Here is a 13,670-nt window from a genome sequence, read left to right as displayed (position 1 = left end):
ACAGTTAGCGAAAAGTGAAAACTACAGAGCTAAAAAGCAAGGTTAGTACATTTAGAAAATTTCCTGGATCCTGGAACTATGGACTAGGTCTTAGATGGATTAGGCCTTCATTCCCGTATTGGCAGGTTTGGGGGCCTCCGTGCTGGGTTCTAAGATCAGAATGGTGCTTCCAACATGGTGTCAGTTGTGCTAAGGTCTCTGGAGAGAACCTTGGCCACAGCCCATCCTCCCACGGGGGCACTCATCATTTGTCTCATGTAGTGGGCCCCCACCCTCATCACCCCTTGTTCTACTTGCACCCACAGTTCCCCTGACCCTCCTCCCTGCCCCCCAGGAGCCCACGATAAATGATAAATGCTCCATCATGGAGCTAAGCTGAGGAGGGTGCGGTGGCCAGAAGATTCATTCAGAGACTCTAGTCCTAGCAGAAATTTAATATATGATTCTGTCTGGGAGGGCAAAGAGACTGTAAGATAAAGGAAGCCCCGCTGAGGAGATGAACTAACTTTGGGCCAAAGGAGAATGCAGCTTGCAGCTCCCCAGAGAGACGAGCAACTGACAGAAAGCCCGAGGGAAGATCCTAGCATCTCCAGCGTCCGCTGAGGATCTGAGCCCTCAGCCGGCCACCTAGCTCCTTAGATGCTGGTGGGAAGCTTGTCTGTGGTGAAGAGCCCCAAATTAAGGGCCCCTTTCAGTTGCACCTCACTGTAGGGTGAACCCTGCCAGGAGTGTGAACGGCATGCGTGTGGACCCCGGTGAAACAGGACCCTTAGAAGAGGTGGGCTCCAGAGTTTGTCCAGGTGAAGAACATTGGCTCCGTCGGGTGGGCGCTGAGTGGGATCACTGTCACCTAAAGTGGGCCACTAGAGAACAGGAGGGAATAGAGGACCCAGCCTGTGAGGCTGGGATGTACTGTCTCAACCTGGGATTCAACATTAAATAGGAAATCAAGTTCAGTGCCTGGATTCCCTTTCTTAGACTCTCTGATAGAGAATGTCAGGCCTCTTCTTTTGTGTGTGTGTGTTTTATATTTGCCTAAGTGAACATTTCCTTGGTGTATAGAGAACATTCTCAACTTATCTGCTTTGTTACATGGCTTCCAGGGTTTCTCCAGGTGATGCTGTTGCGGCCCTACGTGGCATGAGCAACGGGGCCTGTGGTAGCCTTGCCCTGCTTTGGAGCCATGGCAGCCTCGGTGTCAACAGTCTGTACATGTGTGTGTTTTCTGTCCACGCAATGAACTGCTCATTGTCAATACCATGTGTCAACAGTCTGTACATGTGTGTTTGTTCTGTCCACGCAATGAACTGTTCATTGTCAATACCATGTGTCAACAGTCTGTACATGTGTGTGTTTTCTGTCCACGCAATGAACTGTTCATTGTCAATACCATGTGTCAACAGTCTGTACATGTGTGTGTTTTCTGTCCACGCAATGAACTGCTCATTGTCAATACCATGTCCCATCACCACAACGATTCGTTATCTGTCCCTCTCTGGTCACATCCTACCTCTCCGTTCTTCCTGACTCATGGCAATTACTCTGTTCTCCATCAGAAAACTTTGTCATTTTGAGAATCTTCTGTAACTGAAAGGTAGTACAGGACCTTTAACACTGATTTTATCATACAATATGATATATATATATATATATAATCTTATTATCTGTCACATATATGGCATATTACATATAATATAAACAACATATATGATATATAATGTAACATTTGTTATATATAATATAAATAACATTTGTCATTGGCAAATTTGTACTTTAGTTTCTTATTAATGAAAATTATGCCAGTGAAGTTCGGTGAGGTCTATAAACATAAATTCTTAAAGCTTGCTTTCTCTTAAAGCTCATTTGATATAGTCGTCATCGGGGGCGGAATTGTGGGGCTTGCCTCTGCCAGAACACTCATCCTGAAACATCCCGGACTTTCAATTGGTGTTGTGGAAAAGGAGAAAGATTTAGGTATGTATGTGTACCATCAGCTTGCTGGGAACCTGCTTCCTTTGACGGCTGAATCAGTCATGAAAAACGTTGATGGTAGTGTCTCATTTGGGGTTCTCTCGAAAGGGAAGTCTGGGACAAGGGCTTGCATGGAGGTGGTTGATTTGGGGGGTTGTATGGGGTGGCAGGAAGAAGAGGGGGTGGGGAGACTAAAGACTGCACAAGGGCACCCTCTAATTGTGCTGCTGGAGCTTGAGTACCCCGGTACCCCAGGAGCAGCATGGCCTTCCCAGGCTTGTGTTCATTCTCCATCAGCCTCTAGGATTGTCCCGACTGATACTCACAACTCCACTTCCCTCCAAAAGGGGCCTTGGAGCATGTGGTAGGCCTTTAAAGTGGTTTGGTGAAATGGTGTTTAAACAAAGCTTAAGTTGAACTCAGAGATGGGCAGGAGTGATTTAGCAGTGATGCCAGGGTAGCTGCTATAGGAAGGTGCCAAGAAACAGAACACATCTAGGCAGAAGTTTTAAATGATGTGGCCTCTGACCGCTACATGGATAAATGTTCTTTACCTCCTAGGTTCTGTGTGAGTCATTTACCTTGTATCTCTTGTTTTATAGCTCTTCACCAGACTGGACGGAACAGTGGTGTCATACATAGTGGAATTTACTATAAACCCGAATCTCTGAAAGCTAAATTGTGTGTGGAAGGCGCCGCCCTCATCTATGAGTACTGTGACCGCAAGGGAATCCCCTACAAGCAATGTGGCAAGGTACAGCATTTCACTAGGGCCTTGGGTTTGTTTGTTTGTTTGTTTGTTTATTTATTTATTTATTTTTTAAGATCTCTTTATTTAATATGCAATGGTGGTATCAGATCCTCTAGAACTGTAGTTACAGACAGTTGTGAGCTGCCATATGGGTGCTGGAAATTGAACCCAGGTCCTCTGGAAGAGCGGCCAGTGCTCTTAACCTCTGAGCCATCTCTCCAGCCCCTTGGCTTGTTTATAACTAGCGTTTTCTTAGGTTTAATGTCGAAAATTTAAAAAAGATGTGACTTTTTCTGCTCTTGTATCTATGTAATTTAATGTAGTCTACGGAATAACAAAAATGATGTGATGACTTTATGTAATTAAAAAGTAAGCTTTACTACATACAATAAGTATACAATTTAGTTATTAGTGTATTTATAGAGTTGTGCCACCATCAGTACTAATTTTAGAATATTTTCATCACCCTCAAAATAAACCATATACCAGCTCTCCGTTCCTACCTCTCTTGAGTGTCTAATAATTATTTTGTTTTCTGTTTCTATACAGTTACCTGCTTTATACTTTGTATCTCTCTCTCTCTCTCTCTTTTTTTTTTAAACATGTATGTTTTAAAAACTCTCTATGTAGTCCTGGCTGTCCTGGAACTCACTCTGTAGACCAGGCTTGGCCTTGAACTCCGAGATCCACCTGCCTCTGCCTCCCAAGTGCTAGGATTAAAGGTGTGTGTCACCACCACCCAGCTTATTTATATCTTATAAATAGAATTATGTCAGAACATGTGCTATTCTATGACATTTAAAAAAGATATACACTTACCATAATGTTTTCAGAGGTGATCCATGTTGTAGCATTAATTAGTACTTCATTCTTTTTTATGGCTGATTCTATTATGTGGATAGGCCTCATTTTGTTTAGGTACTTATGAGTTGATTCATTTGAGTTGTTTCTGCTTTTTTTTTTGTTATGAATAATACAGTTATAGGTATTTATGTATAACATTTATGGAAGCCCATTCACAATGAACTGTTCATTGTCAATAAATAAGATGTCCCATCACCACAAAGATTCATTATCTGTCCCTCTCTGGTCACATCCTACCTCTCTGTTCTTCATCAGAAAACTTTGTCATTTTGAGAATCTTCTATAGCTGAAATGTCTTTGTTGGAAGTTTTTGTTTGTTTTACTTGTCACTGTTCAATTCAGGATTTTTTTTTGTGTTGTTGTTCGTTGTGAGTCATTTTCAGAAGTATCTTTCTAACAATTTGAGCATCTGAATGGTCTGCTTTCTTTGCCATAGTTGTTGACACCACCCTTTATGAGTCTTATTTCTATAAGGTTGATCATGATGTCCTTTCTCCACATTTTAAGTCTGAAAGCTCATTATTGTCATTAAAGATACATTGCATTAAAAAGAAGACGCATTACAATTTTTTTTTTAGTAACATGAGAAAAATGCCCTGATAGAATGTTAAGTGGAGAAAGGAAGGAGAAAGTTGTGTAGTTTTCGTTGGGTTGTAAGAGGTCAGGATGGCAAACCTTTATCTGCTTTATGATTTACAAATACTCCCATTCTGTGATCTGTCCTTTTACTTTCTTGAAGGTGTCCTTTAACTCATTTTGTTTAACACGTTAATCATTTATTGACTTAAGTAGCCTTTGTACCTTGACCAGAAGCATTATCTCAGGGAATTCTGTTGACTCTTTGGTATGAGGTAGTGGTTTGTGCTTGTGAATGTACCCAGGAATGTATATCTGTGTTTTGCCTTGCTGTGAAATAAGAAGAAACTCAATTTCAGATACCTTCCTCCAGAATATATAGGAAAAGAGTTCTGAGGAAAGTTGATTAAATGTAATTCTTCCCTCTGCCTTAGTAAAGACTGTGTTATTTAAAAGAATAGTTTGTTGAGATTAGTGCCCCATTATACTGATTATTGACTGTTTTTTTTTTTTTTTTTAATGAACTAGCATTTCACATTTCCTTGTAGAAATAAGAAGGGTATTTACTTTGAAAGATACAAATGGGGCTAGAGACATGGCTCAGCAGTTATGAACACTGGCTGCTCTTGCAGAGGACCCATGTTCAATCCCCAGGACCTACATGGTAGCTCAGAACCACCTGTCACTCCAGTTCTAGGGGATCCATGACCCACTCTTCCCTCCATTGCATACAAATGGTGCAAAGACCTACATGCAGGCGAAACACTCATACACATAATAAATCTTAAAAGGAACAAAAGAAAGCTGTAAACATGTACTTCTCTTGTTGCTGGGATGGAGGAAGTGATGATGATAAGAGTTGTATGTGGCTGGGATCATACTGAAGCAAGAAATGGAAATTGAGGCTGCATTTCACATTTGGTTTTAATGCTATTTTCTTAAGACATTTTTTTTCTTACTGAAGGAAAGAAATAAAATAATGAACAAAGAGAGAAGCAGATTTATGAAAGAAAAATGCTTTATATTAACCCTGTTTGAGAATGTAATAATTTGTGATTTTAACATTGGCTATATGTTTGATAACTGGTGATATTTTTAACTCTATTCATATATCTTGTCATTTTCTGAAGCTAATAGTAGCTGTTGAACAAGACGAAATTCCCAGACTTCAGGCTCTGTATGAGAGAGGTCTGCAGAATGGAGTCCAAGGCTTGAGACTGATTCAGCAGGAGGAAATAAAAAAGAAGGAACCATATTGCAGGGTGAGTGATTGACCAGCCTGGTGTACATGGTAGTTTCCATAAACTATTCTAAAAAATGCTGCTGTGAATGAACATTCTAGAATATATGTTTTGGTAAAAAATGTTAATATTGCTATTGGGTATATATACATCAGAGAGAGTTTGTTAGGTTGCAGTTTATGTGTTTATGTTCAGCTTTGGCAGATATTGCCAAAACATTTTCCAAAGTACCTTGGCTTATTCTCTCAGTCACATAGAGTTCCAGTTGCTCTGTGTTCTCAGACACGTGGTCTGTTTTCACTGAAGCCACTTTTGTGGGTATGTCCAACAAGCTGATTCTATCTACTAAAAATGCAGTAGGCTAGAAATCTTCCAGATTCGGGGATGCTGAACATGCCTAATCCAAAACTTCAGACAAATCAAAATGTTCCCAAATTCAAATATTTTTGAGCATTCTGTTGACATTTTAAAGTTTTATATTTTTTCAGCTTAGATATTCTCAAACTGTAGCATTACATTATGCTTTTAACTTGTATTTTCCCAATGAGCCAGTGTTACCTACCTTCATATGTTTATTTCCAACTTGAAAACTTTTCCCCCAAAAGTTCCTATTTGAGTGGTTTGACCATATTTCTATTGGGTTTATTGCTTCTTTATAATTATTAATTCTTACTCACTTTAGAGGTCCATTACATAGTCTGTATATATCTGTTATGTATATAAATATATACTTGTTAGTACATCTAAATATGTATGACAGGCATCTCTGCCTCTCTGTAACTTGTCCTTTTATTTTAATTGTATCTTCAGATGAACAGAAGTTCTTAATGTAATCAGTTTAGCAGTTTATGTATATGTTTTCCTTTTATGGTTAGTGCTTTTAATGTTCTGTTTGAGGAATCTTTTTCTATCCCATGGTCTGTAAAACATCTTATGTGTTATTTGTTATTGTTAAGAAAAATCTCAATCATTCAATTTTACCAGTGAAGACTCAGGAGCCAGATGCTGAGGTGAAAGCCTGCTAGCTCAGAGAGGCAGAGAAAGCGCCCGGTTGACCTTCCTCCTCTCCCTGTGGTACCCCATAGTCCCTGAAGCCTCCCCTCTCTCTACCATCACAAAGCTCCTTATACTGAATGCCCCTCCCTTCTACTTCCTGTGTGCCTCTCTACCCATCCTCCTGACTCCCTTACTCTCTATGGTTTTTTCCTGTTAACTGGTTGCTTGCTCTACCTCTTAATCTATAGTTGAGTTTATTTAATCCTGTCTACAGCATTCAAGCAGAAAGCTCTTGGATTAAAAGTGTGTGTTAGGGCTGAGCCATACCACAACTAGAAATAGGTTTTTCTAGTAAACAATAAAATCTTGGGGTTCGCAGTGTGATCAACTATCCTGCAATAGTTTTTCTAAAAACTGCATTTTACCTTTCATTTGGAATTGAGTTTTGTATATAGCATAAGGCATAGGTCAAGGCATATTCACCCCCCCCCATGAATATCCAATTGAGCATCATTTATAAAGACTATATTTCCCCTACTACGTGCAGCACCCTTTTTTGATAGCAAGTGTCTGGGTAATGAATGCACTGTGTTCTGTCCTGTTGACTCATGCATTATGTATGTGCTAACTGTTATGCCCAGATCCCAGAGACCCCCAAAAGACCACCATAGAGACTGAATCCCATATGTAAAAGCAAAGAACCTTTATTACCTTCAAGCTCCAGGCTTGGTTTCTCTATCCAACGCATCGGTGAGAGCAGAGAACCCCAAGCTCAGGTGGGGTAGAGTTTTTATCATAGCAGAGGTTGGGGTGAGGGGGGTTCCAGGGTTCAGGAAGGACCCTGATTGGCTGACATTTGTCTAGAGGTATCTGTAAAACAGAAATAGGTGTGTGCTTGACTCAGGGACATCTGGTCACCTTATCTTATGGTTGGAATGTTTGGGATGTCAGGTACTTCCCCTTAGAAGTAGGCCCTCCCTGGGTGGGGTCAGCTTATGGCTTTTCCTGGGTCTGGGTGTTTGTTGCCTGCCATGGCTGCTGTGTGGCCAAGCTGTTTGGGGCTCCTCTACACTACCATGTCTTAGTTACAGTAGCCCAGCTGAAAAGTGGCTCCAGGAAGCCTAGCCGAGGCGGCTTAGACAGAAAGGGCTGAGGAAACAGGAAGGGCACACAGAGCAGGTGGGCACCTTCAGTGTTCCTTTCCTGCTAGTTCAAATGGGGTGCTTTGTCACACTGACTACAGCTGCTCAGCCTGGAGATTTGGCTGTTTTTTTTTCTGCCTCTGGGTTCTTAAGATTAAATGAATAGTTTTGCTGACATGAAGACCATTTCAGTTTGGTCTGCCAGGACTTATGGTGGGGCCTGGTGCCGGAAAACTCAGTCTGGAAAAAACTCAGCCTTCTCTAACTTGTACTGAATAAGTGTTTTCCGAAAGCACACTAAATTTGTTGGTATTTCATAGCTTTGTGTGGATTTAATATGTTTTGATTGTGAAGCTAACATGTTGGAATTTCACTGGCATGGATTGCCTTTGAGAATAAAACAATTTGTAAACTTCAAAAAAGAACACCAGTTTAACATAATAATTTTTTAATATTTATTTATTTATTATGTATACAATGTTCTGTCTGCATATATTCCTACACCTCAGAAGAGGGAACCAGATCTCATCATAGATGGTTGAGAGCCACCATGTGGGTGCTGGGAATTGAACTCGAGACCTCTGGGAGAATTGCCGGTGCTCTTAACCTCTGAGCCATCTCTCTAACCCTTAACATAATAATTTTATCTGCTAATGGAAAAACTCTTTAAAATTTAACAATTTATTTGAAAAGACAAAAAAAAAAAAAAAAAAAAAAAAAAAGATCTTTTGACCTCTACAGGTTTGGGCATGCTGTAGAAATAATTCCATTTTAGAGCCTGAGAACAGATTCTCCCTGCCGTGCTGAAGTTTGGGGGATTTGGAAGGGCTTATCTCATTGTCTGATACTGTGTGTTCTCATCAAGAGCTGTAAAGACTAGAGACCAGTACTCTTTATCAGACTTTACTGTCTACAGTTTCTCAATATTTTTTTAATTTTTCAAAAATTTTCACATCTTGTGAAGATTGAGGATGAGTCTGGATATTTTCTTGAAACCTGACCATATGATCCTTCTAAATCCTTTGAATGAGGCAGATGAGGTGTATGTACTGATAATAAGAAGTGAGAGATGTGCACCGAGCCAGGTGTGGTGGCTCACGCCTTTAATCCCAGCACTTGAGAGGCAGAGGCAGGCGGATCTCTGTGAGTTCGAGGCCAGGCTGGTTTGCAATGTGAGATCCAGGGCAGCCATAGCTACATAGTAAGACTCTGTCTTGAAAAAAAGAAAAAGAAAGAAGAAATCAGTTGCTGTTTTCCCAAGCGCCTAACAAGTGCCTTCGTTCCAAATAATGGACTCAAAACAGGCTTATTTTCTGGTTGAGTCAAGGCAAATCCCTTATTTACTATGTGCCAATACCTTAGACACTGCAGATATAAACGATGAGGAACAAAGTGTGGCTGCCCTCCTGAAAGGAGTCTTAGTGTGACAGGAGAGAGGTTTTAATAGAGCACAGATGCTATCTCTTCCGATGGAGTCAGCATGACTTACTGTTAGCGTAAGAGGGAAAGCAGCCTTCCCAGGGGCGAACGGCCCCCTTGAAGATTGGATAGAGGACTTATAACAGAGGTGGACCATGCTTCTCTCTGAAGCTGCCACACAGTGTTGTGCTCTATGTGATGTCATCTGTAGTCACAACTGTGACAATATGTAGTGGGAAATACCGTCTGGTTATTTCACAGAGGGACCCTGAGGAAGTTCCTCCCCTTTCTCCCATCCTCACCACCACAACCACGAATGTTTCCGTGGTACACAGTCACTCCCGAGTCTCCTGGCCTGCTACAAAGAGGTTCATTAGGTCAACTCTAAAGCACTTCTTGCTCCAGATCCCTTGAAGAAGGCTGAGTAACCCCAGGGAGAGGTCTCGCAAAACCTGAAGCTGCCTCTGTGCACTTTGAAGTGGGGAACAACTCTGGATGGTACCCTCTGAGTCTTCCCCGGTGACAGTCCTGACTCAGTCTGACCCGGGTGCCCTTTCTCTCGGCATAAGAGGTCAAGCACATGCTTTTCTCCCTTGTTTCCTTACTGGGTTTAGCTCCCCGCTCTTCCAGCCGCTTGACCAGCCACCGCATTATTTTTCAAGCTGTGACCTGCTAATCTAGACAGTGCATGACCAATCTCCAGGTTGAGAGCAAAACCAGCCTGTCCACCAGTCCCGTCTCAGGCGACCATGCTCTAGCCAGGCCTGGACCTGGGAACTGGACGGCTTGGCCACCATGGCTTGTTCCACACTTTCCGTGCACATCCGGTTAGGGACACCCACACTTCCTCAGAAGGAGCAAGACCAAGATTAGGAAGAGAAAAAACAGAAGGGAGACTCTCTAGAGTTCTGAAAGGTGAAAATGCAGCAATTTAAAGACATGCCTCAAATGTTTCTTCACTCAGGAAATAGTCGAGGGGATTGTGTGCAGGTCCCAGGAGTACAAAGGGAATAGGAGGATGTTTGGATTCTAAAGAACTGTTGATTCAGAACGAAGCATGTTTGCTGAACGTTTCTATACCTCCCATGTCACAGTTTTTATGCTAGGTAAGGGAGTTGCTTCTGTGGCTTAAACTCTTGAAACATTACCTTCCAAGGCTGCTGTGCCCAGCATCCTATCTAGAGGCTAAGACTGAGTGTAGCTTTTGACTTGTGACTCTGTGGATTGTTGGACAGGAAGTCTAGCATAAAGTCTCACATGTGTCAATCATATCAAAACAGGAGCGACTTCCTAACCCTAACAGGCTTTTTGTGTGCTGGAATCAAGCTTGGTTAGGTAAATGGTGAGGTTTGCTAAATGTTGCAGGTTTTGTGAGCCCTTGGCCTGCCCCCGGCATCTGGAAGCATTGTTTGTGGAGGGAGGGAGAGTGAAGAGCTTTTAAGGCAATATACCAGTGAAATATTTAAAATGTTATTTCAGATATTATTTTAAAAATGAACAGCAATGCTGTGTTGACCAAACAAAACGTCATGAAAAGGGACTGGTTGCACTCAGCTCCAGGCATTAGTTATCTGAGAACCAGTAACCTTCTAAGGGAAATTGATTGGGATAACTGATATGTATATACAGTGCAAGTATGTTTAGCACCAAAACATACCTGGTATTTGTTGTGTGACTAGTGGCACATTCACCATTTATTCACAGATAAATCAATCAATCAATCAATCAAATATGCATGAATTTAGACTTAAATGCATGCCTTCAGTGAGAGAGAGAAACACAACAAAAACCAGGCTGTTCATTTCTCTTATTACCTGAATGAAGCTGAATTAGTCAGGGAATGTCCCCAGTCCCCGTTTACAGTCTGGAAGACCTGCAGCAGATCCTTGCAGTGCCCTGCATACCGTGTGACCAGGGAGCTAGAACAGCTTTGAGATTTCACTGGTCGTGAGTGACGTGTGCACCACTACAAAAGCTAGTGCTTTATTTATTTATTCATTTCTTTTTGAGACAGGGTTTCTCTGTGTAACGGTCTCGGCTGTTCTGGAACTCACTCTGTAGACCAGGCTGGTCTTGAACTCACAGAGATCTGCGTGTCTCTGCCTCCTGAGTGCTGGGATTAAAGGCGTGTGCTGCTGCCCCTGCCGCCGCCGCCGCCGCACCACCACCCAGCTTTATTTAGCTAGTATTATTTCTCCCTTCTAGTAGGCACATTATACACACACACACACACACACACACACACACACACACACACACACACACACACACATGTTCATGACCAAATTTAGATATTTAACAAGAGCAGACTTTTCTGTCACTGTTTTAAACACTGTCAGGTTTTTGTTAAGCAAGGATAATGTATGTTACCCATCAAAATAAAGAAGCATAAAATTCCAAACAAAATTAAAGCTTTGCAACTGGGTGGTGGTGATGCACGCCTTTAATCCCAGCACCAAGGAGACAGAGGCAGGTGGAGCTGTGTTTTTGATTGATTTGTTTTGTTTTTGTTTTTCGAGACAGGGTTTCTCTGTAGCTTTGGAGTCTGTCCTGGACTAGCTCTGTAGACCAGGCTGTCCTGGAACTCACAGAGATCCACCTGCCTCTGCTTCCCAAGTGCTGGGATTACAGGCATGTGCCACCACCGCCCGGCGGAGCTGTGTTTTTAAGACCAGCCTGGTCTACAAAGGGAGTTCCAGGACAGCCAAGGTTGTTACAAAGAGAAACCCTATGGGGGGAGGGGGGAATCTTTGAACTAACTTTACTGATTCTTGGCTGTATTATTATTTGATGTTTCTATACTTTTGTCCTAGGGTCTAATGGCTATTGATTGTCCGTACACTGGCATTGTGGACTATAAACAGGTAGCTCTGTCATTTGCCCAGGATTTCCAGGAGGCAGGTGGCTCTATCTTGAAAGGTTTCGAGGTAAAAGATATTGAAATAGCTAAAGAAAGCCCGTCCAGAAGTAAGGATGGTAAGTTATCCCCGTCTTCTCTAGAGAATACTTGTATTAATTAAAAAAGAAAAGGATTGTTTTTTTTTCCCCTCTGCGCGATGCCTGTAGGAGACTCCCAGGAGCCAGGCTAGGGTAGGGCACAGAGTCAGGCGAGTGCAGCAGGGGATGGGTGTGATTGGACAGAGCAGACCCACAGTTCCTGGGTGTCTGGGTGCTGACAGAACTAGGCACTGAGTAGACATTTGACTGGCACTGAAGTCTGCCAGCCAAGGCTGTTATGTGTAGTTGGCCTCCAGACGGTTCCCCGAAGGTCAGAATCGGCCCCTCTCAGCAGTGCTTACTGTACATACAGACTTCTCGGTCAGACTGTCGGGGATCCGGCTTAGCAGTACTAAGTGGCTGGCTATCTTCGGACACACCCAGATTTCCAGCAGCAGACCAGTATCATCAAAAGACTCAGCCATGCCGAGTCTGACCCCCCCTGTCCCCCTCTTAGACTGCAGTTCCAGCTTGTTTCGTTTTGCTTTGAGATGAGTAGTTTCCTTTTTAGTAAAACAAGAGGCTTATAAGCATTCTGTTTGCTGTAAGGAAATTTGAAGGAGAATCAGGTTCTTCCTTAGCAGGGTTTGAAGGAGATCTGGATTGTACGAATCATTTGCCCAGTGTCTTTCTACACTCTAACACGATGAACAAATTTATTAAATAAAATTCTTATAAGTGGGTAGCAGAATAAGTCAGATTCACAATATAGGCAGATTGTTGTCTTTTTTTTCCCTGTACATATGCTTTATAGGCTGTTAATAGCTCATCAGTAAGTGGGAACAAACTTGATAAATGGTCAGTTCATTACTGGAATTTTTGTGTTGTGAAAATCCTTGCTTCTCTGAACAACCAGTGCAAGGAATCGTTCGCCAGCACTGGGACACAAGGCTGCCTTGTGTTTACTATCTCATGCTCTAGTTCTGTGGGTTACATTCAGTTCATTATGATGGTGCTGCTGTACATGCAGAGCATGGAATTGTTGCTCAGTGAAATAGGGGTCTGGGCTAGGGTAAGCTAGAGAATTCGTATTAGTTAATGAATTAAAAGAAGCCATCCTAAAACATGCCAGAGTTTTATGTTTTGTCAAATATGAATGATTTTAGTCTTCTTACTTGGTTAAAAAAAAAAAAGCTTCAGAATGAAAATTAGAATACAATTAGCACAGTCATTTAAATTTGTTACTGGTATAATATTTCCAATGATGACGGCTTTCTTTTGCTCAAACAAAAGTTTCACTAGTTCTTTTTGTCACTGCCAGGGGTGGACTATCCAATTGCTGTCAAGAATACTAAGGTAAAGATTCTTGAGCTGTTTTTCACTTTTGTTTACTTATAAAATTGTACTGAATGATTGCTACGTTTTTGTGTATGTCTGTTTTATGTGAGTGTACAAATATATGTGTGTGCGAATGTACGTGTGGGTATACATATGAGAGTCAGAACACAACCTCAATTGTGGTTCCTTGGGAGCCAGTCACCGTATGGGTTTTTTAAGTGTTTTTATTAGCATATATTAATTGCATATAATAACGGGCTTTATTATTGTGTTTTTATGCACACATATGAAATATTTTGATCAGATGCACTGCTTTGTTACTCAGCTTTCTCTTTCCAGTTAGTCTCCCCTCTTTCCTGTCTTTTGAGAATAAAAAAAAAAATATCTTATTATATGCATGTGAGTGTTTTGCCTGCACGTGTGTCTGTGCAGTGT

General features: G+C 41.7%; 1 protein-coding gene across 2 annotated transcripts in view; it reads left to right on the top strand.

The window, feature by feature from the left end:
• Positions 1-13,670, top strand: part of L2hgdh (L-2-hydroxyglutarate dehydrogenase) — a 32,240-nt gene that overhangs the window by 2,464 nt on the left and 16,106 nt on the right. For both annotated transcript variants that reach the window (XM_037210586.1, XM_028858711.2), the window contains exons 2-6: positions 1,859-1,974; positions 2,574-2,725; positions 5,293-5,424; positions 11,774-11,936; positions 13,219-13,253. In XM_037210586.1, the coding sequence (XP_037066481.1) occupies positions 1,859-1,974; positions 2,574-2,725; positions 5,293-5,424; positions 11,774-11,936; positions 13,219-13,253 (598 nt within the window). The remainder of the gene's footprint in view (positions 1-1,858; positions 1,975-2,573; positions 2,726-5,292; positions 5,425-11,773; positions 11,937-13,218; positions 13,254-13,670) is intronic.

This window comes from Peromyscus leucopus, chromosome 14 (genome assembly GCF_004664715.2).
Source record: "Peromyscus leucopus breed LL Stock chromosome 14, UCI_PerLeu_2.1, whole genome shotgun sequence".
NCBI lineage: Eukaryota > Metazoa > Chordata > Mammalia > Rodentia > Cricetidae > Peromyscus > Peromyscus leucopus.
This window is presented reverse-complemented; position numbering and strand designations above follow the sequence as displayed.